Genomic DNA, 22,291 nt, shown 5'->3' with positions numbered 1-22,291 from the left:
TCCCGTGCTGTACCATTCTACGTTCTTTGATATAGACAGCAGAATGTAACGTGAGCAGTTCAGAACATGAGCTCATTCATTTAATTCAGCGATGATTTTGTGAATGGTTTCCCTGCATTATCAATAAACTCTGCATCCTTCCTACACTGTCTAGAGTCTCCGACAACAGATCTTAGAGCTCCTAGGTCCTATCTCTATGAACCACGGTGTACACTTCATGGCTGCTATTGCATTTGTCTGGAATGAGAGAAGGGAGAACTCAAGTGCCAGCAGAAACAAGGTAAGGTGTTGGAGTGCGGTGTTTCTGGGGGCTGAGACGGTAGTCTAGCAGGTGGTTGTCACTACTTTTTGCTGTTTTCCCACCTAGTTGAACCACAGGTCTTTTTCAAACTATAGCTGGTTGGTTTTTGTTATAGAGTTTACCCATGGCTGTTTCATAGAGTCATAATAATGTCCTGAAGGAAACGAAGTGCCGATGAATGAGGTGACCTGATTGTTAAACACTATTTTACAAGACTTTTCTCTAAGTCTGTCTTACGTATCCTTTAACGTGAGCTTTATTGGTGGTTACCCAGTCAGCTGTTGATCAGCTCGGTTGTAAATTAAAACCTGACCCAACTGTGGACAGTTGGATCCAATTTAAGACCAAGAGCTGAGAATTTCTTTCATACCCAATCCAACTTTTACCCTAAAGATAATCTCAAACAGGCTGTTCTCCAGAATTCTGTACCAGGCACAGAGCCCACACCATCCAGCTCCGCCAGGCCATTCTTCACCCCCATGGGGGAAAGAAACCTTCGGTGTGCTTCTTACTATTTCCTCTCTCTCCTCCAATAGGATCACAGGCTCTCTGTCCCAGGACCTTCCCACAGCCTCTCCTTGGATCTCTCAGCCTAGATTCACCCTCTGTGAGGGCACTGCTTCTTTCTGAGAGAAACCACTTCATAGTGAGAGTACACAGTGGTCATCTGTAAAATACTGAGTCAGCCCAGCCCAAGCCAACACCAACCCCAACCCCAGACTTAAAATATTTTTCATACTCAACACACGTAGGCAGATCCTATGAGTCTCAGGTTGGATAGAGTCATAGGTCATACATCACAGAAATGGGCCCTTCGGCCCACCATATCCGTGCTGGCCTTTTTGCCCATCTGCACTAAGCTGGGCTCTGCCATCAGCAACACACACTACATGACTAATTTCTGCACAGGTATTGGTTATTCCATTAAAATATTAATCTGTGTGGAAGAGAAATGCTCCTGTGAATTTTTAAATGGTGCAGAAACCTTGAAATGATGAGGAAAAATACACAATAAAACCACTTGAGATTGTTTGTTTACTGCTGATGTGTAACCCACGCTTATGAAAGGTCATCTGGGTCGTGTGAAAGCTTCACAGAATTACAGAACAATCACAGCACCATAAGTGGCCATTTGACCCCTCAGTCTATCCTGGTTTTATCTGAAAGTTACCCAACTAGTCCCACTCCCCCAACCTTTCCCTGTCTTTCTGCAAAGTCTTTCCTTCAGACATCTATCCAACTCCCTTGAGAACATTGTGGTTGAAGCCGGCCATGCATTCCAGATCCCCAGTCACTCTATGTGACTGAAAATTTCTCCCTAACGTTACTTTTGGTCCTTTTGCCAATCACCTTCGTTCTGTGACCACTAGTTTTTGATTTTTCCACTAAAGGGAACAGTTTCTCCAAATCTACTCTGTCTATACCCTTCATGATTGTAAATATCATGATCAGATTTTCTCCCACTCTCCTTCCCAAGGAAAAGAACCCCATTTTAGGGCAGCCTGAACAGATAAATCTTCATGAAGATTACCCTTGTAGATCAATGTTTAATTTATTACCACTAAGAACCTTGTCTAAGATCTGTTTGTTGTTTAACTGATTCTGGAGAATTCCTTGTTGAGCAAATGGCAAATGCATACCAGCCAGTAGCTCAGAAGGGTGCAGGGGAAGTCGCATAGTTGGTGGGAATTTGCCATGTAGGTATGAAAATGTTTCCACTGTACTGTACTTTTGGGCACAACTTTACAGATTTAATTTCAGTTCTGATGTACTAGGCACAGTGGGGCGAATGGCCTCCTGCGTTGTATTATATGAAGGCATTTGAAAATTAAATAATTTTCAACTTTTATTATCCTATAAATCTGTGCCTGAGTTCACAAGCACTGCAGATCTTAGTGTCTCCCAGTTTCCTGAGCACATTACACTCATGGTTGATGGCAGTTACCATCATCACCACTGTTGTAACTGGCTGACTTTCTGTCGCTGATTTATGTGAGCACATGGAAAGGTAAATAACTTTTAACTTTAATTTTTGAAGGTTATTCCTGTACCCTGTTCTGAACAGTTACTGTTGGTGGAACTAGTGCGCTCAATTAGTATAATGAGAGCCGAGACAGTTATCCAGACTGTGAAGGAAGTTTTAAAACAGCCTCCAGCCTCAACCAAGGAGAAGGTATGTGGAATATTAATTCTAAAAGCCACATTGTAAGTGCTATAAATCATTGATGTACAATCCATGTCATTTGCACTTACTCCAAATGCACTGGTTGATGTATTTTATCAAACTCTTGATATTCTCTACTGCTCATTTTATCCTATCTCATGGTCAAAAGCATGTAGTGACACCAGCAACTTCTGAATAATGTACCCACACTGTATGGTCTTAATGCTATAGTGTGCAATATTATTCAGAGGCTGTCTCAAGGTATTGACCAAGAGAGGGGATAAAATAAGCAGTGGAGTCATTAGGAATTGACAAAATGCATCGACATCCATAGTTTCTCTGCATTGTAAGCCTCACTGGTTATGTTTTTCTTTCATCTGATCAAGGGCCCTCTTGCCCTTGCTCATTCCTACTAAAGTCAGTGCAGGACAGTGATGCAGCTGGTAATGCTGCTGCCTCATAGCTCCATTGATCTGGGTTCAATCCTGACCTCCACTGCTGTCTGTGTGGAATTTGCATGTTCTTCCAGTGACTGTGTGGGTTTCCTCTGGATGTGCTAGTAGCTTACTTAATTGGTTACTGTAATTGCCCCATAGTGTAGGTAATTGGCAACAGAAATAAAAAGTTGAAGGTTATTTGAGAGAATATAGGGAAGTAGGAGAGGTGGAATGGTACTGATGGGAATGCTGTGCTGCTGGAAGCAAGCATGGACTCGATGGGCCAAATAGCCTCCTGTCTCACTTAAGACTCAGCTGGTCTGCAATGGGGTGGAAGGCAGAAGTGATTGCTGCTGTTGTTTTACTCTGACCGCCATCCCCTTTTCTCCTTATACCACCTTTCCTTTGGTCACTTCTCCATTGCTTTATTCTGATCATATCTTTATCCATCTTTTTAATCTCTAATTTGTGTTCTAAGTAACTTCACACTTTATCTCTAAAAACATGTCGCATGAAAATAATAATGGTTTGTTATCGTGAAACAAGAAGAAGAACCTTGTTGTAGGATGCTGATTGTATTTTTATAATTTTATATATTACTAATCAGACAAATAAATAGTCATACAGCATGGAAACAGGCCCTTCGCAACTCGTCCATGCCGCCTGCGTTGTCCAGTGAGCTAGTCCCATTTGTCCATGTTTGGCCCTTAGCCATCTAAACCCCTTTTAAACCCCTCCTATCCATGCACTTATTGAGATGGCTTTTAAATGTTGCTAATGTGCTCACTTCAACCACTATTTCTGGCAGCTCATTCCAAATACGCACCACCCTTTGCATGAAGAAACTACTCCTAATGTCCCTTTTAAATCTCTCGCCTCTGATCTTAAATCTATGCCCCCTCGTTTTTAGCACCGCCACCCTGGGAAAAAGACTGTGTTTTCGACCTGTCTATGCCCCTCATGATCTTGTGTACCTCTATCAGGTCACCCCTCAATGTCCTACGTTCCAGGGAATAAAGTCCTAGTCTACCCTTTTTAAACCATGGTATCACATTAGCCACTGTCCAGTCTTCCAGAAACTCACCTGTGACCAGAGATGGAGCAAAAATCTCTTCAAGGGCCTCTGCAATTTCTTCTCTATCTTCCCACAAGGTCCCAGAATACACTAAGTCAGGCCCTGGGGATTTATCCACCTTAATGCACTTAAAGCCTCCAATACCACCTCCCTGCTGATTGATATGTGGTCCAAGACATCCCCACTCATTTCCCTCATCTCTACTGTTTTCTCCACAGTAAAAACTGAAGAGAAATATTCATTAAAAATCTCACCCATTTCCTTTGGTTCCACACACAGACAGCCATGCTGATCTTTAAGGGGACATATTCTCTCCCTACCCACCCTTTTACTCTTAATATACCTGTAGAATCTCTGGGGATCTTGCTTCACCTTGCCTGCCAGATCCTTCTCATATCCTCGTTTTGCCCTTGTTACAAGAGCTAACAACTTGTGTATAAATGATCTTCCAGTTTTAAAATTTTTAAGTTAGGTCATTATTTTGACTACCATGTTATATTTTGAATGGTCTTAGCTGTTTAAGCACTAAGTCTTAATCAGTGCCAACTCTGCTCAAAACAATGTATCATTGGTCATTATTTTGACTACCATGTTATATTTTGAATGGTCTTAGCTGTTTAAGCACTAAGTCTTAATCAGTGCCAACTCTGCTCAAAACAATGTATCATTGGGTAAACATAGGAAGGTGTTTAGGGTCACCAACCTTCTTCTCCCTCCCCGATCACTTCCAAGGTAAATCAGTTCCTATTCAGTCACTGTCACTTTCCACTTCTTACTGCTGCTGACAATCTCACAATGTCCTTGAAGCCCTAGTCCTCTTCTCTAGGAGGAAGAATTCTTTGGTGGGGGGGGGAGGGGGGAGCGGGAGGGTGGGAAACTAATTTCCCCTGCACCAATTTTCTTTGGACTAACTGCTTTTAAACCTTGCTTTCAACTGGCTGCAGTAGAGTACCTGTGTGTCCAGTGAAGCACCAGAGGGCACTGCAGGTATGGTAAAGGCAGATGCCAATCAAAATATGGTGGTAACTGAAGGTTACCTTTTAAATGTGATGCAAAAAAATTCTGTTTAATATTCAGTGTGCATCTTATAACTGTCTTATGTTCCATATGTTCCAGAAACAGCTCTCACTGGAAGTCTGTATGCTGCAGTTTTTCTATGCATATGTACAAAGGTAATTTGCTTTAGTGACACTACGTATATATACTAACCAGGTGATTTTCCCTCCCAGTCTGTATAATAAAAATTGGGTTCCCTATAACTGGACTTCAGTTCAATCCAATCTGATTAAAGCCATGTGAAGATGAAATAAGTTAAGAGTATTCTAGTGCATCAGTAAATTGGGATGGATTTTCATGAGCAAAGTAAAGGCAATGCATCTAGATTTTTCTGTGAATTAGAATAAAAACATACTATAGAAGGATATAGAATCAGCATTGTCCCAGTTATGATGAAGACAAGTGAACCTACAGATGATATAAAGAATATGCTAGGTATTGTGGCTTTTTTCTGTACAGCAATATTACTCTAATCACTGTGGCTTTAGTTTTGCCACACATTGCTTGTACCTGATGAGCTCCTCACTGTGCTCTTGTTCTACCTCACAGTCAGCCCTAACTCTTGTGTTAATGCCAGTCATTCATATAATAAAATGGCTTAACCACAGGGTAGCTGGGGAGCTGACAGTTGCAATCTCATTACCAGGCCATCTGTTGCACTATTTATTTATTTTTGTAACTTCTGTAATTTTTGCACTGTACTGCTGCCGCAAAACAACAAATTTTACAACATATGTCAGTGGTAAGAAACCTGATTATGATCTGCCTGCAGTGGCTGTGTGCATCTTTCACCTCTCCTGAGAGGTCTTCCAGTTTGGATGGTTGTATTTGAGAACTAACATGCATAGTGTTTTTAAAAATGGTATTAAAGTTTTTCCAGCAAAATTTTCAAGCCCATTTTCCAGTTCAAAGTAATTTATTGACCAAAGCTGCCCAGGAAAAGTATTTTCATGTTAGGCCCCACCTATAGTGTGCAGTTCTGGTTGCCACACTATAGGAAGGATGTGAGTGTAGAGGAAATTCACCAAGATATTGCCTGGATTGGAGGACTATTTGTGGGGAGAGATTAGATAGGCTGGGCTTGTTTTCCCTGGAGTGAAGGAGGCTGAGGGGTGACCTGTTAGAGGTATATAAGATTATGAGAGGCACAGATAGGGTAGATAGTCAGAATCTTTTACCCATGCTATGGGCATCAAAAACAAGAGGGCATAGGTTTAAGGTGAGAGGAAGGAATTTTAAAGGGAACTTGAGGGATAAATTTTTTACACATAGAGTAATTGATATCTGGAGCGCGCTGCGAGAGGAGGTGGTGGAATCAGATACAATCACTATGTTTAAGAGGTGTTTAGACAGACACTTAAGTAGACAAGGCATAGAAGGATACAGTCCTAATGCAGGCAAATGGGATTAATATAGATGGGCTAAATGGTCAACGTGGACATGGTGGGCTGAAGGGCCTATTTCTGTTCTGTACAACTCTATGACTATGACTATATGGTAAGTGACACCATAAAGCTGATCTACTTTCCCTTTTGCAGGATTCCAGTACAGACTTTAGTTGATAGCTGGCCATCACTTTTGACTTTGCTGAAGGATTCCGTTCAACTTTATCTCCCCCCACCTGGACAATTCCTCATCCTTGGGTAAGAAGGACAACTAAATTTGTGAAGGGAACTTTAAGGTGGTCAGCACGGGATACATTTTTATGTCTCAACAACAGGGGCTTTAAAGCTGCTTTTATATTGGTTTTAGTGGGCCACTTTATACTGACTACATAAGACCTAATGGTTGTTAGTTTAAAAGCTACTGTAAACTAAACTTGATGTAGATGGTTGGTGGAAGAACCAGGGGGGTGTTAGTGGACATGTGAGAGAAAATAAGTCACAGTGAAGTGGGGGGAATGGATTGCTCTAAGACTTGATGGGCCAAATGGCCACCTCCTTTTGTCATTATAGAATATGAGGGAGGCCCACCAATCTTTGGCATCTTAATCCTATGGCAACCTGACGCATAACAGAAGTGTGATAGAAAAGGAAAATCAAAATATCAGGTCATCTGTTACTCAACTATGAAGGGAGGAATTGTAAAGTTGTTAATCTTGTGTTGGCAAAATGCTTGCTTGTGCTCTCAATGCTCATCTAATCTTATATGTTTTAGAAATAGTGATATTGAGGGGAATTTTTTCACATAGAAGGTGGTTGGAGTATGGAACATGCTGTGTGAAGAGGTAGTGGAGGCAGATACTCTCACAACATTTAAGAAACATCTAGACAAGCACTTGAATTGCCAAGGCATAGAAGGCCTAATGCAGTAAATGGAAATAGTGTTGAGGTACAATGGTCAGCATAGATGTGGTGGGCTCAAGGGTCAGTTTCTGTACTGTACAGTTCCATGACTCTGTGTGCCTTGCAAATCCATTTTGATTCTTCGGTAATTAGTTCAGTGGGCTTGGTGTTTCTAATGGAGGTAATGCACTTAGACGTTGTTTAATAATCTGTATCCAAAGTTTTTGAATGTTTATATTTATAAAGGTAATGTAGCCATTTGTCATAAGTGTGGTGTGCGATTTACAACATCTAAAGCACAGTGGCAGCATCAGTACATACAGACATCGTGTGTACCTGTTGGTAATTATTCATCCGTAAATCAATATCACCACAATCGATTACTGTTGATGGGACTTTGACTGCCATGTTTGGTGATAAAGTAATAACCACCTTGTAGAAAATAATTAATGGGTGTCTAACATTTTGCATGTTTGGAGCATGTGGGAGACTTTTTAATGTAAGTTTGTTCTTAACGTGTCTTTAGAGTGCTCAATGAGTTCATCATGAAAAATCCCAACTTGGAAAGCAAAAAGGACCAAAGAGATCTCCAGGTCAGAGTAGTTACATTGTGTAGATATGCTTTATTAATAGATTTTGCTGAATTAATAGATTTTGCATCTCTGTTCCCCTGCATGACATCAGCAGCCTGTGTGTGTCTTTGGTTTCCTAGGACGTCACCCATAAGATAGTGGAGGCCATTGGGACCATTGCAGGCTCCTCCCTGGAACAGACCACCTGGCTCAGGAGGAACCTAGAAGTAAAGGCTTCTCCACAAATCCTTGTAGAAGGAAGCAACCTGGAAAGAGATGTTGAAGGTATGATTAAAAGGCATATATTAAAAGAACCCAGGCTGTGTTGTAGAACAGAGACCTGGGAGTACAAGTACATAGTTCCCTGAAAGTGGCGACACAGGTAGACAGGGTGGTGAAGAAGGTGTATGGCACGTTGCCTTCATCTGTACAAGACGTTGGTGAGACCACACTTGGTTGCAGTTCTGGTCGCCATGCTAAAGGAAGGATGTGATTAAGCTAGAGAGGGTGCAGAAAAGATTCACAAAGATGTTACTGGGACTGAGGGCCTTGAATTATAAGGAGAGACTAAGTAGGTTGGGACTGTTTTCCCTGGTGTGGAGGAGGCTGAGACCTTTTAGAGGTTTCTAAAATCATGAGGGGCATAGATAAGGTGGATGTTCACAGTTGTTTTCCCAGGGTAGGTGAGTCTGAAACTAGAGGGCATAGGTTTAAGGTAAGAGGGAAAAGATTTAAAGAGGACCTGAGGAGCAGGTTTTTCACACAGTGGGTAGTGGGTATACAGGTATGGATCAAGTTGTCAGAGGAGTTGTACAATTACAATCTTTAAAAGACAGTTGGACAGGTGCATGAATAGGAAAGGTTTAGAGGGATATGGGCCAAATGCAGGCAAATGGGACTAGCTGAGGTAGGCACCTTGGTTGGCACGGATGAGATGGGCTGAAGGGCCTGTCTCTGTACCCTACGACTCTATGTAGGCACATGCGAAACCCAAGAATGGAACAGTCATCTGGGATGACGCGAATAGTCATTAATTTGGGAGGTAGTGACAGAAGTTCGCAATGACCTTCAATGACAACTGAGCTCTTGCTGCAGGCATTGCAGTATAACTGAAAAAATGTACTTATTATCATCTCCAAAGAAAATACTAAAAGGTGAAGTTATTGTCAAAACCTGGAATTTCTTTGACTGGAGATACAAATATGGAAAATATCTGAAATCTCCTTTGAATCAAAGAAAAAACAGCAGTGACTTTAAGCCACAAAATGAACAAATGGACAAAGGTCATCTGTGGTCCATCATGGTTCACCTCTGGGTATTCCCATGGCCCTGCATTTCACACACTTTATGGTTCATGTTCTCTCTCCATCTCTCACTGCCTGCATATCAACTGGATGATTTCATCTACAGCCTATCTCCATGGCAACCTTAGCCTTGCCCTAAATGAGATTTTCCCTTTGTCTTATTCATCCATTCCTCCACCCTCTGCAATTTAAAACTAATTTGTTTTTCCCTTTCCCTGTTCTGATGAAGGGTCTTCAACATAAAGGTTAATTCTGTTTCTCTTCCCACAGATGCTGCCTGACCTGCCAAGTGTTTCCAGCATTTTCTGCTTTTATTTCAGGTTTCCAGCTACTGCAGTTCGTTTGATTTTCAAAGGTCATCAGCAGTCTGACACAGTTTCACACCTTCTACGGGGGTTCCTGGATCTGTGTGAACAAGGCAGGCAACAGCACGTCTCTCTAGGGATTACAGAATCCTTTATGTTGTACTGCCAATGTGAACTGCTCAGAATGGTTGCTCAGTTAATCCTTATTAAGGATTGGAGAAACGTTATTGGGACATCTCGCAGTAAGAACTCAATCACCATTGAAAATGTGCACTAAAACGGTGCTGATGCAAAGACCGTGTGCTTTATCCCTGGCCAATCATGCATGATTCACTTGCAGCTTAGATGTTGATTTGTGCAATTTTATACAGTGCCAATCAGGATCTTTTTGACATTGGTGTAGAGAAATGGTGAGTCACTCTAGGACTTGAACTGTATATGCCAGGTCCCTGGAGAATGTCGTAGAACAGAGTGGCCAAGGGGTATAGGGACATCAGTTCCTGAAAGTGGCAACACAGGTAGACAGGATGGTGAACAAGACGTTTGTTCACCTTCTTCAGTCAGGGCATTGAGTACAGGAGTTGGGATATCATGTTGCTCCTGGACAAGTCGTTGGTGAGACCACACCTGGAGTACTGCGTACAGTTCTGGTTGCCCAGCTGCAGAAAGGATGTCATTAAACCAGAAAGGGTGCAGAAGAGATTCGCAAGGATGTAACTGGGACTGGAAGGCTTGAGTGATAAGGAGAGGCTGGGACTGTTTTCCCTGGAACGTGCGAGGCCAAGGAGTGATCTTATAGAGCTATATAAAATCATGATATATATAGCTCTATAAGATCAGGTATATAAAGTGGATGGTCTTTCTCCTAGGGTAGGGGAGTCTAAAACTAGAGGGCATAGGTTTAAGGGGAGAGGGGAAAGATTTCAAAGGGGCCCGAGGAGCAACTTCTTCACACAGAGGGTGGTGGGTATTTGGAATGAGCTGCCAGAGGAAGCTGTGGAGGCAAATACAATTAAAAGGCATTTGGACAGGTACATGGATAGAAAAGGATTTGGACCAAATGCAAGAAAATGGGACCAGCTCAGATAGACATTTTGGTTGGCAAGGATGAGTTGGGCCGAAGGGCTTGTTTCTGTGTTCTACATCAATACCAAAAGGATGTTGGTTTACTCTATGGGTATGCTCAACAGTGGGCATCCATGAGGCACTGTGGATCATCTGTAAGAGCAGAAATGGCCACAATCACAGTGTGTAATCTCACAGCTGGCCCTCCATCTACTGTTACAACCCTACTTCAGTGAGAGTTATAGGAAGGCAGGCTAGCAGCGCCTGGCACATCTCAAAATGAGATACTTGCAAGGCAGCATGAAATTGGCAGAGTTAGGCAATCCCACAGCCAATGGATCAGATCAGAATCCTGCAGTTCTACCATGTTTAGTTGTGAATGGTAGTGGAGAAAGCTCCAAGAAGGTCCTTACTTTCAGTGATGACAGGACCCAGCATGTGAGTGCCAGAGACAAGGTGGCAACCGTGATCAGCCAGAAATGCCAAGTGGGTAATCCATCTTGACTTCTGCCAATTCAATTCATTTCATGACTGAGAGAACTGGATCCAGCAACGTCCTGGCTGTGGTACTGCGAACCAGCCAAGTTTTGAGCCAACCTTGGTCTCCACCCTATTCTCTCTGTTCTCTCTGTCCCAGTCCCTCTGCACTCTGCATCCTCGCTTTTCCAGTTCTAATGAAGGATCACTGACCTGAAATATTGACTATTTCTTTCTCCATCAATGCCACCTGATCTACCAAGTATCTCCAGTATTTCCTGTTATTATTACTGACCATTGATAACAAGTAAAAGTGCAGATGTTGGAATCTGCAACAAAATAACAAATGCCGGAAGAACTAGTCGATCATCATCTGTGGAAAGAGAAATCGGTTAATGTTTTGGATTGAAAACCCTTCATTAAAGCTGGTTTTGACCTGAAACGTCTGGTTTCTCATTCCACAGATGCTACTTGAGTTCTTCCAAAATTTCTGTTTATATTGTTGTTATATCCAGACCCCAAACCCACCCACACCTCCTCTCTCGCTCTCATCACTGCAGCCAATACTCACATGTTTAACACCTTACACACTTCCAACTGTCCCCATCTACAACCTCCTCACTTAAAGGGAGTAGTCTTCCTCCAGCTCATCAGCACCGTTGGCCTCTGTAATTGACAATAAAGTGTGACCATTATATCTCTTACATTTACAGTAATGTAGTCCTAGACTTTCCATTGCAGCTGGGAGATGGTCAGGGATATTGTCAAAGGATGAATTGGAGGAGGCAAAATGAATCTTTGTAGTTTAGATTGACCACGAACTGTAATCTTCAATTGTTACTTAGAGGAAATGCTCCAATAAATCATTGTACTATTGGCTTTCATGAAGTATCTTTTTACCTTGCAGTTAATCCTGTTCTGTTCTCTACCCTTTCCAGATATCATGTTGACCCCAGTGATGGAGATATCCAATATAGCACCTTCTGTCTACAGTGTGCATGCACTGACCTTATTAGCTGAGGTATGTAAATCTTTGCATCTTGCTTATGTCTTCTCTTTCCTCCAGTACGCCCACCCACCTCTGAAGACACTGACTTTCACTGGAACATTCTGGTACTTGACCACTGTAAGATTCTTGGTGTGAGCCTATTTTACTCTGTTGATACAACATTGAGGGAATTGTGTCTGATCCTGATGTTGTCCTCAGATATTTTCATGCAAAGTAGCCATCAGGATTTTAACCTTTGGCCCTCTCCTCAGAATCCAGTAATTATGCCTCCCACTGGTTGCAGTGTGGGTTGAGGATCAAACATTTGGCCAACTTCCTCAGTACATCTCAGAACCAAACAAAATGCAACTACTCATGGAGTCATTGCAGAAAGCCCTGGTTTGTAGCTTTCTGTTTGATAATGGGTGGTTCTGAAGGGTATCATTGCTCATAAGCTGTTTGTGACTCAGCCGCTCCCAACCATAGCAGTTTCCAGTATTGTTAAACTACTCCAATACAGTCAAGAACCAGCTGTCCACACACCATTGAATATAATCTTGATCATTCAGCTTCTTTTAAAAAAAATGAAGTATAAAAATTAATTAAGGGAATGTATTGTCCAGCAAAAGTTCCCTCAATAATGTGTATTGCTGGACAATGAACTTATTTGAAATTTGATCCTAAACACTGCTTAACATTTCATAGATCATTTAAAAAAATTCAAACTTGAAGAGGATTAGTATTAAACCATACAGCTGCTTGAGTCTGTCGTGCTGCTGCATCAACTCCAGTCTCTAAACCTCTCACAGCTTACCTTCCTCTCTAGTTTTTATCATCTGCGGACTTGAATATATTACCCTTGGTCCTTTCACCTGATTGTAGATGATACATGACTGTACTGAGATTACAGGTTATAAATAGCAGAGGCCCAACCACAGATTCATGTAGCCTATTGTATGACTGCCAATCAGTGAACCTCAGAATTGTGTAATTACCTCCTATTTAGTACTTTATGAAATACCTTCTGAAAATCCAGATGAACTGGTTTGCCAGTGGGTTTGGTGGCTTTTGGTCAGATTAATTTCTCATGTATTTTTATCTTTGTCAGCATTAATTATGTTAGAGTCTCACTGTCATAGTACCCATAGTTTCCTGTACTGTTCATTGTGTCTTCTGCTGTGAAAAAATAGAATTAATAAATTGCTCAATATTTGCTCTCACATTTTATTATTCCCCATTATAATCTTTCCTAACTCAGCCTCTAAGGGGGCTTTCTTTCCCTCTTTATTTCACTTTTTTTCTTTTTTTCTCTCCCTTTTTTACCTGCAGAAACTATTAAAATCAGTTTTTATTCTTGTATTCTATTTTGGTCCTTTTTTAAATCAATTTCTTAGCCTGAGATTTAGCAAATAATAACTTCTTTGCTGATGTTTAACACTTCCAAACCTTCAGCTTACCTATTTTTTTGGACAACATTGTAAGCCTAGTAATCTTATATTATCTTTAATTTTTCCAGCTAATACTTTTCCAGTAGGGAATACGTATCAGTTGAGAAGTATGAACTAATTAGGGAGCAGCACAGTGGCACGGCTAGTAGAGCTGTTGCCTTGCTGCACCAGATACCCAGGTTCAATTCTGACTTCAGATCCTTTGTGTGGAGTTTGCTTGTTCTCACTGTGACCATGTGGGTTTCCAATGGGTGCTCTGGTTTTCTCCCACATCCCAAAGATGTGCACTGTAAATTGCCCCTAGTGTGTAAGTGAATGGTAGAATCTGGGGGGAGTTGATGAGAATGTGGGGAGAATAACAAAAACATAGGATTGATGTAGGATTGGTGTGGACAGGTGGCTGATGGTTGGTATGTTCGATGGACCAAAGGACCTGATTCCATGCTGTGTCTCTCTATTTCCTTGAATGTTTGTCATTATTTATCTGCTACCACATCGTACAATCTGATTTTCAAATACACCTCAGCTAGTGCCTTTCAGACCTGGTAACTGACTGTTTAAATTTAAGACCTTGGTTTCCACGTTAACCCTATCACCCTAAGCCCTGCAATCCTGGTAACATCATTGTGTATCTTTCATGCATCCCTTCCAGCTTAATGACATCTTTTCTTTAGCTGGGCAACCAGAACTACACACAACACTCCAGGTATGGTCTCACCAACACCTTGTATGCTGTAGCATGACGTCGCCCAATTCTTGTACTTGTTGCCGTAGCTGATGAAGGCAAGCATGCCATACGCCGCCTTCACCACCTTGTCTATCTGTGTAGTCACTTTTAGGGAACTATGTACTTGTACCCCTAGGTCTCTCTGTTCTACAACACTCTCCAGGGCCCTGCCATTTACTGTATATGTCATACCCTGGTTTAACTTCCCAAAATGCAACTCCTTGCACTTGGCCAAGTTATATTTCATCTACTATTCCTTTGTTGACTTCTGCAGTTGATCTAGATCCTGTTGTAACCTTAGACAACCTTTTTCACTGTCCACTACACCAATGTTGGTGTCATTTACAAACTTACTAATCATGCCACCCACATTCTCATTCAGATTGTTAATGTATATGACCCAGCACTGATCCCTGCAACACACCACTGGTCACAGGCTTCCAATCTGAAAAACAACCCTCCACTACCACACTCTGACTCCTACCACCAAGTCAATGTTGTATCCAATTGGCTAGTTCGCTCTGGATCCTAACTTTACAGATCAGCCTACCACATGGGACCTTGTTAAAGACCTCATTAGAGTCCCTGTAGACAACATCTACCACCCTGCCCTCATCAGTTTATTAAAGCCTGATAAGTAGTTTGAGACTTTTTTCGTTCTTATGATAAATTGCTGGATAAACCTCACCCAGTCAACATGAGATCCCCAATACAACTTTAAGAAACATTACTGGCAGATACAGACTGTGAATAAAGCTCAGATTCCTTATGACAGGGGGACTGTTGTTTGAGTGCAGTGGCGTGGGAAGCAGTGGCGTGGGAAGCGGTGGCGTGGGAAGCGGTGGCGTGGGAAGCGGTGGCGTGGGAAGCGGTGGCGTGGGAAGCGGTGGCGTGGGAAGCGGTGGCGTGGGAAGCGGTGGCGTGGGAAGCGGTGGCGTGGGAAGCGGTGGCGTGGGAAGCGGTGGCGTGGGAAGCAGTGGCCTGCCACTTGGCTGTTTTAAAAGCAGGGGAAATTCTCACCAGATAAATCTCTAAACATGTGGGGCCAAACCAAGCTGGGTTTGAGCTGCATCCAGCTGTATTTGGGCCAGGATGGTGAGGACTGAGCTTAGTCTCCACCTTCAAGGTAGTGAAACCTCAGGGATGTAGAGACACTACCTGCAAAACACCCAGACAGCCCTTGATACTTTGGAAATTCCCAAAGCTGGGATGCTTTTTTATAAAGCAACAAACAAACTGCTGGAGGAACTCAGCAGGTCAGGCAGCATCTGTAGAGGGAAATGGAGAGTTGACTCCACCTATCACCTGCCAGCTCTTGCTCCACCCCTTCCCTTCATCTCTTTATACTGGCTATCTCCCCTCTTATCTTTAAGTCCAGATGAAAGGCCTTAACCTGTTACTCCAGATTCCAGCATCTGCAGTCTCTTGCGTCTCCAGCTTTTTCTTAAACATTTTTTGTGTGTTAAAACATTAAACAATGATGAAAAATATTAAAATCAGTTAAAAATAGATCAAATAATCACCTCACTTAAAAATGTCCCATTTAAACATTGGGGAATCTCAGCCCACTTTGACTCCCCAGTTGGCCTGTTTAATACAAGGGTTAGCTAATCCAAGAATACTTGTTACTCTGAAGCACAGTCAGCACAGTTTGGCCCATGACAGCCTAAATCTTCAGACTGTAGTAAAACCTTTCTTGAAACTTTATTTTCTCATGCTTATGTTGCAATTTTGCAATGTTGGTGCAGAATTAATTTTTCAGTATTTGTTGGCCTTGTATATTGTAGGTCAGTATTTGTAGCTATAAATAATGAAAGTACACTGGAAAAGTTGATGAGTCATCAGTGGACATTGAAGTTTTCTGTACCACTCTCTTTCAGGTTTTGGCTCACCTTTTGGACATGGTTTTCCACAGTGATGAAAAGGAAAAAGTAATTCCATTACTTGTTAATATTATGTACTATGTGGTGCCCTACCTTCGCAATCACAGGTATTCAACTTACCCCATTGCATGGAATGTAATTGTGATTTTGTTATTCGTAAGCCAAGTTTGCCCAGTGTGGACCTTTTCTTGGAAGTGCATATCCAGCTTGTGTGTCTCCTGATTTCCCATTGTAACTTTCGGTGTTGCTGACTGTACCATGATCTTTAAGTAAACAGAAAACAGATTTGCAGCAAAAAAACATATTGCTGAAGGAACTCAGTGTGTTAGGCAGTATCTGTAGAGGCAAAGGGATGGTTGACGTTTTGGGTTGAGACATCCATGATATCTTTGCCTCCACAGATGCTGGTTGACCCACTGATTTCCTCCAGCAGTCTGTTTCTTGGCTCCAGATCCCAGCCTCTGCAGTCTTTTGTGTCTCCAGAAAACAGATATGAATTCCTTGCAATTAAACTTTCAATTGATGTTTCTCAGATTGCGCAAAATGTCTGTTACGCATTGTTTTCGGTGTAGAATTGAACCATTTTCTCTGTCGGGTTTGTTTTTGTACAGGGAGGTGGTTGGATGAGGTCAAAATTTCCATTCCTTAAGAATTTTTTTTCCTGTACCTCCATGTCTCTCTACTCCAGCATAATAATCACTTTTTTTATTTCCCAAATGTGCAGTGCAGCAGTGAGTTGGAAAACTGGCTGAATTAATCCCTCACTTGTCCTCTGCTTTACACCCAGCATGACAAGACGTCCAGGGGACCCGTACAGACCACAGTTTCAAGCTCCAGTGCTTCCACTTCATTGGTATCTGATATGCCAGTGAGGTGTCCAACACTAATTGCTTAACTGAAACATAGCTGTACATTCCTTACAGACCATCTGTTCAGCAACAGTGGGTGCTCTCTCAAAATATTGTCAGCATTTATAAAACCTGTTTTGTAGAATCCAAGTGACTGCATTTTAAGTGCTGCCTTATGTTGTGATTCAAGTGAAACAATTTCCTCTTTTGGAGAAAATATCTGTCGGAGTTGTTTATTTTATTCTTATCTTTGACTCTGAGACCAGCACTAATGACTTGTTTCACACCTGTCCTACATGTATCAGGAGTGCATTAGTGGGACTGCAATTCAACGCATGCTTATCAAAAAAACTGCAGATCAAGAAGTCTCCATAAAAATATAAATTGCTGGAAATCCTTAGCAGGTCAGGCAGCATCTGGGGGAAGAGAAACAGAGTTAACGTTTCAGGTCCAAGACCCTTCATTGGAACTGAGAAAGGAGAGAAGCAAGTTATGTTGGTAGCAGCGAGGGTCCGGAGAAAGAATGGAATAAAGTGAATTTCTCTGATCGGGTGAAATGATGTGGTCATTAAGGGACAGTTAAACTTCCTTGTCTATGTAATGTGCTGCTAATCAGAGATTCATAGAACTGTACAGCACAGAAAAACAGGCCCTTTGGCCCACCTTGTCCCGCACTGACCATTATGTCTATCTACACTAATCCAATTTACCTTGCAGTAGGCGACATAAACCTCTACTCCTTTCCTATTCAAGTACCTGTCCAAATGCCATTTAAACATTGTCATTGTATCTGCCTCTACCATGTCCTCTGACAGGTCATTCTAAATATTCACCACCCACTATGTGGAAAAACTTAGTATGTACAAGAGAGATGGATTGCACCTGAACTGGAGGGGGGCCAATATCCTGGCTGGGAGATTTGCTAGTGCTACTCTAGAGGGTTTAAACTAGAGTGGCGGGAGGGGGAGCATAGGACTCTGAGCAGAAATCAGGGGATAAAACAGTAGCCTATGAGAGGAAATTTAGTCAGCAGAATAGACAGGAGCACAGTAAAGGGAGACCAAAGACCGTTGGTTTAAACTGCATTTATTTCAATGCAAGAGGCTTAACAGGTAAAGTGGATGAACTCAGGGCATGGATTGGCTCTGGGGACTGGGATGTAAGAGCCATAACAGAAACATGGCTGAAGGAAGGGCAGGACTGGCAGCTCAGTGTTCCAGGATACAGATGCAACAGGCATGACAGAGGTACAGGTGAGAGGGGAGGAGGGGGAGTTGCCTTCATGATGAAAGAGGATGTAACAAAGGACCTTAGGATAATCTTGGGGGATCATCTAGTGAGGCCATATGGGTGGAACAGAAACAAGAAGGGAAGGGTCACTCTGAGATTGTATTATTGGCCCCCCAATAGTCAGCGGGAATTGGAGGCACAGATACGTAGAGAGATTGCAGCTAGTTGTAAACATAATAGGGTAGTATTAGTGGGAGATTTTAACTTCCCTAATATTGACTAGGCCAACCATAGTGTAAAAGCCTTGGATGGTGTGGAATTTGTGAAATGTGTCCAAGAAAGTTCCCTTTATCAATATAAATAGTGACCTACTAGAGAGGCTGTGACACTGGACCTACTTCAGGGGAATGGCAAATGGCAAAAGTGTCTGTCGGCGAGCACTTTGGGTCCAGTGACCATAATCCTATTAGTTTTAGAATAGAGGAGGATATGGTCGGTTCACAAGTTAAGGTCCTGAACTGGGGCAGAGCAAATTTTGGAGCCATTAAGGGCATCTTGCAGAGGTTGATTGGGCAAGATTGTTTGCAGGGGAAGGAGTGTCTGCCAAGTGGGAGGCTTTTAAAAGTGTGATGTCAAGAGTTCAGGGCCTGGATGTTCCTGTTCGAATGAAGGGAAAGGCTGGAAGGTTTCAGGGACCCTGGCTGATGAGAGATAATGTGGCTCTGGTTAAAAAAAAAGAGGGAGGCATACACTGCAGATAGCAATTGGGAACTAGTGAATCTCTTGATGACTTCAAGAAGTGTAGGAGTGTAATTAAGAGATAAGTTAGCAGGGTAAAAAGAGGATATGAGAGGGATCTGGTAGGCTAGGTGAGGCAAAATCACAAGAGATTCTATCAATGTATTAAGAGGGTGGCTAGGGCTGCTTAAAAAAAAGATCCAAGAACCCATCCTTGGATGTATTTTACAAATTCCACTCCATCAAAGCCCCTTGTACTAAGGCAATCCCAGTCAATATTGGGAAAGTTAAAATCCTCCTCCACTACAACCCTTTTGGTTTTACATCCTTCTGCAACCTGCCTATAGATGTGTTCTTATTCCTAAATTTTAAACATACAGTTTCCAGATATCCTCCCTGAGGACTGCCATAATGGTCTCCCTGATCAGCAGCTCAACTCCAACTCCACCCCCCATTCCTCTTTTGCAGCCCCTCTGTCACATCTGAAGCTTCTACACCCTGGAACACTGCTCTTCCCTCCACTATGTTTACGTGATTGCAACAATAACATAATCCTGTGTCCTGATCCATACTCTCAGCTTATCCACCTTACATGTGAAGCTCCTTGCATTAGGTAAATACAGTTAAGCCTATTGGCCCTCTCATGCTTCCCCTCCTGTCTCGACCCACTGGACTTGCCTGTTCTATTTTCTACATACGTGCGTGCACTACGTAACTGTATGCAGTTGGTCAGCCTCCCCACCTGCTCCACTGAATTACTCCCTCCTGCCTTATTAAACCCTCTTGAGTAGGACTAGCAAACCTCCCTACAAGGATATTGGCCCCCTTCCAGTTCAGGTGCAACGTCTTTCTTGACTAAGTCACCCCTGCCCCAGAAGAGATCCCAGTGATTCAAAAACTTGAAGCTGTCCCCTCTTGCACCAGTGCTTTAGCCACACATTCAGTTGTCCTATCTTCCTATTTGTGCCATCACTAGCACATGGCACAGGGAGTAATCTTGAGATGTAATTGTAATGTTGTACATCTGTGCGTTGTATAGTCTGGTCTACTGGGATGTGCCCAGCAGGCAGAATATACAAGTGGAAAGGGATGGTAGGCAAGAATAGCCAATCCATTTGGCTTTTGTGAGTCATTAAACTCAATGTGGAGCAAGAAATTAACTTTGTGCATCAAGGGACTAAGGAAAGGATAGCTTTCCTGCTTTTTGTAGCTGTCTTTGATGGGGATTTTGTGTTTATTCGGAGTGAACCGTTTGGCAGCTTTCTCTGGATCTGAAATGTCTGTCTTTCCCTTCTAGTGCCCACAATGCCCCGAGTTACCGAGCCTGTGTGCAGTTGGTCAGCAGCCTAAGTGGCTATCAGTATACCAGGAGGGCTTGGAAAAAGGAAGCATTTGATCTTTTTATGGACCCTAACTTCTTTCAGATGGATGCATCCTGTGTTAGTCAGTAAGTCGTTATGTGCTGTTTGCTTTCAATGTGTCTGGAGGAAACACCTCTCACTCTATTTGCTCGTCACCTATGTAAACTGTTGAGATAAGTGATCACAATTATTCCAAGCATCAGTGAAATTAATGCAAGTTTCACCAGATGGTGTGGCCTAGTTAAAGTGTGGACTTTCAAGTCAGTGAAAGTAATTAACACATTAACTCTAGAAAATTGTTCACTATCCCTCAAAATTCCATGGACTAAGGTAGTGTAGCTGTTAGCATAATGGTATTACAGCGCCAGCGACCCAGGTTCAATTCCGGCCACTGTCTGTAAGGAATTCATACGTTCTCCCCGAGTCTGCATGGGTTTCCTCCGAGTGCTCTGGTTTCCTCTCATGTTCCAAAGATGTATGGGTTAGGAGCTGTGAGCATGCTATGTTGGTGCTGGAAGAGTGGCGACACTTGTGGGCTGCCCCCAGCACATTCTCAGTAACACAATAAGACATATTTCACTGTGAATTTCAATGTTCATGTGATGAATAAATAACCATCTATCTTAAAGATGGCCAATAAATAGCTATTTATAATTTGGCTTTATCTGATAAATAATAAAATCCATGTAATGTCTTACTGGAAGCCACTGAAGCAAGTTTCATAATCAGGTCCAGGAAACAGTTGGACATATTTCTGAAGAGAGAATGTGGCTTTTGGGATTAGATCCCTGGAAGATCTGATGCACCAGGCACAAATATGGAAGTTATGTGGTATTAATGGACGTGTGCAAAGTGGAGCATGCAGAGGCATGGGCCTCTCTGATACTTATCCAAAAGGTTGTTATGAACGCATGCACTATTCATTCAATAATGTTACTGACATTTATACAATTTTCCCCAGAAACTCTGCAAATTAAGTGTTCTGTATTAATGGTTTTCATACAGGAAATAACTTGGAATGGATTGGTTTTCACAACATAAATGGATTCAAATCATTCTTCATAACCAAAAGGAGATCTCAATTTAAAAAAGACCAAGTCTTCTTCTGGTTCTAATCTTGAAGATGAGAATTTGGAATTTATGGTATTTGAGAACAAGAAATGCAAACTAAACATAAAAGTCCCAAATTTGGATTAACTACAGAAACCCCACAAGGAAAAAGAAGGGGAGACCTCTGGTTGAACAATATTAAATAGGCTAAAAAATATTTTCAATACATTTATAAATTGATTAAGTGATGTCACACTTTGATTTAAGAAAACTCTTCCACAGTAGGTTTAATAGATTTTGTGTTTCACACTTTGCAGTTGGAGAGCCATCATAGATCACCTGATGACTCATGACAAAACTACATTCCGGGATCTCATGAGTAAGCATTGAGATTGATTTACTGATCTTGCTCCTTCTATTCTGCCTTTATTGCACACCTGTTGGTCTTTGCTTGACAGCATTTTGTATGTAACAGAAATATTTTTGTACTTCCCTCTGTGAAATATTTTGAGGGTACAGCCAACAAATAAAATAGTTGAATAATTAATTAACTATGAGTTCATTACTGCAGCAGGTGCAACCTGATATCTTTTCCAGTCAAAATGCGCAGACTTTATTATAAAAGACTTAAGAATTTCAGACAACATACATTTATTTATAACCATATTGTTTAATTGGAAACTTTGTTTTAGTGAAGAGAAATCACTGGTATTTAAGAAATTATTATGAAGGATGCAACCTGAAGTTGAGGCTTCAGATAAAACCAAGTTTTGTTTTCTCCCTTTTGCTTTACCTTGACCCTTATTTGCACAAAATGAAATCCAAAAAAATCCTGCAGATGCTGGAAATCTGAAATAAAAATGGAAATGTTGAAAACACTCAGAATGATGAAGGAGCCAGACCTGAAACATTAACTCTTGTTTCTCTCTCCACAGATGCTTCCTGACCTGCTAAGTGTTTCCAGCATTTTCTGTGTT

General features: G+C 41.9%; 1 protein-coding gene across 6 annotated transcripts in view; it reads left to right on the top strand.

The window, feature by feature from the left end:
* dop1a (DOP1 leucine zipper like protein A) overlaps positions 1-22,291 on the top strand; it is a 158,087-nt gene that overhangs the window by 118,263 nt on the left and 17,533 nt on the right. For 4 of the 6 annotated variants that reach the window (XM_052011959.1, XM_052011960.1, XM_052011962.1 and 1 more), the window contains exons 22-31: positions 155-280; positions 2,340-2,474; positions 5,094-5,149; positions 6,572-6,676; positions 7,845-7,911; positions 8,031-8,175; positions 11,980-12,062; positions 16,085-16,194; positions 20,201-20,350; positions 21,632-21,693. In XM_052011959.1, coding sequence (XP_051867919.1) covers positions 155-280; positions 2,340-2,474; positions 5,094-5,149; positions 6,572-6,676; positions 7,845-7,911; positions 8,031-8,175; positions 11,980-12,062; positions 16,085-16,194; positions 20,201-20,350; positions 21,632-21,693 — 1,039 coding nt within the window. Of the gene's footprint in view, positions 1-154; positions 281-2,339; positions 2,475-5,093; positions 5,150-6,571; positions 6,677-7,844; positions 7,912-8,030; positions 8,176-9,514; positions 9,609-11,979; positions 12,063-16,084; positions 16,195-20,200; positions 20,351-21,631; positions 21,694-22,291 lie in introns of those variants that run through there. The other 2 variants (XM_052011961.1, XM_052011963.1) reach the window with 2 other exon arrangements.

The sequence above is a fragment of the Pristis pectinata genome, chromosome 3, assembly GCF_009764475.1.
Source record: "Pristis pectinata isolate sPriPec2 chromosome 3, sPriPec2.1.pri, whole genome shotgun sequence".
Classification (NCBI taxonomy): Eukaryota; Metazoa; Chordata; class Chondrichthyes; order Rhinopristiformes; family Pristidae; genus Pristis; species Pristis pectinata.
This window is presented reverse-complemented; position numbering and strand designations above follow the sequence as displayed.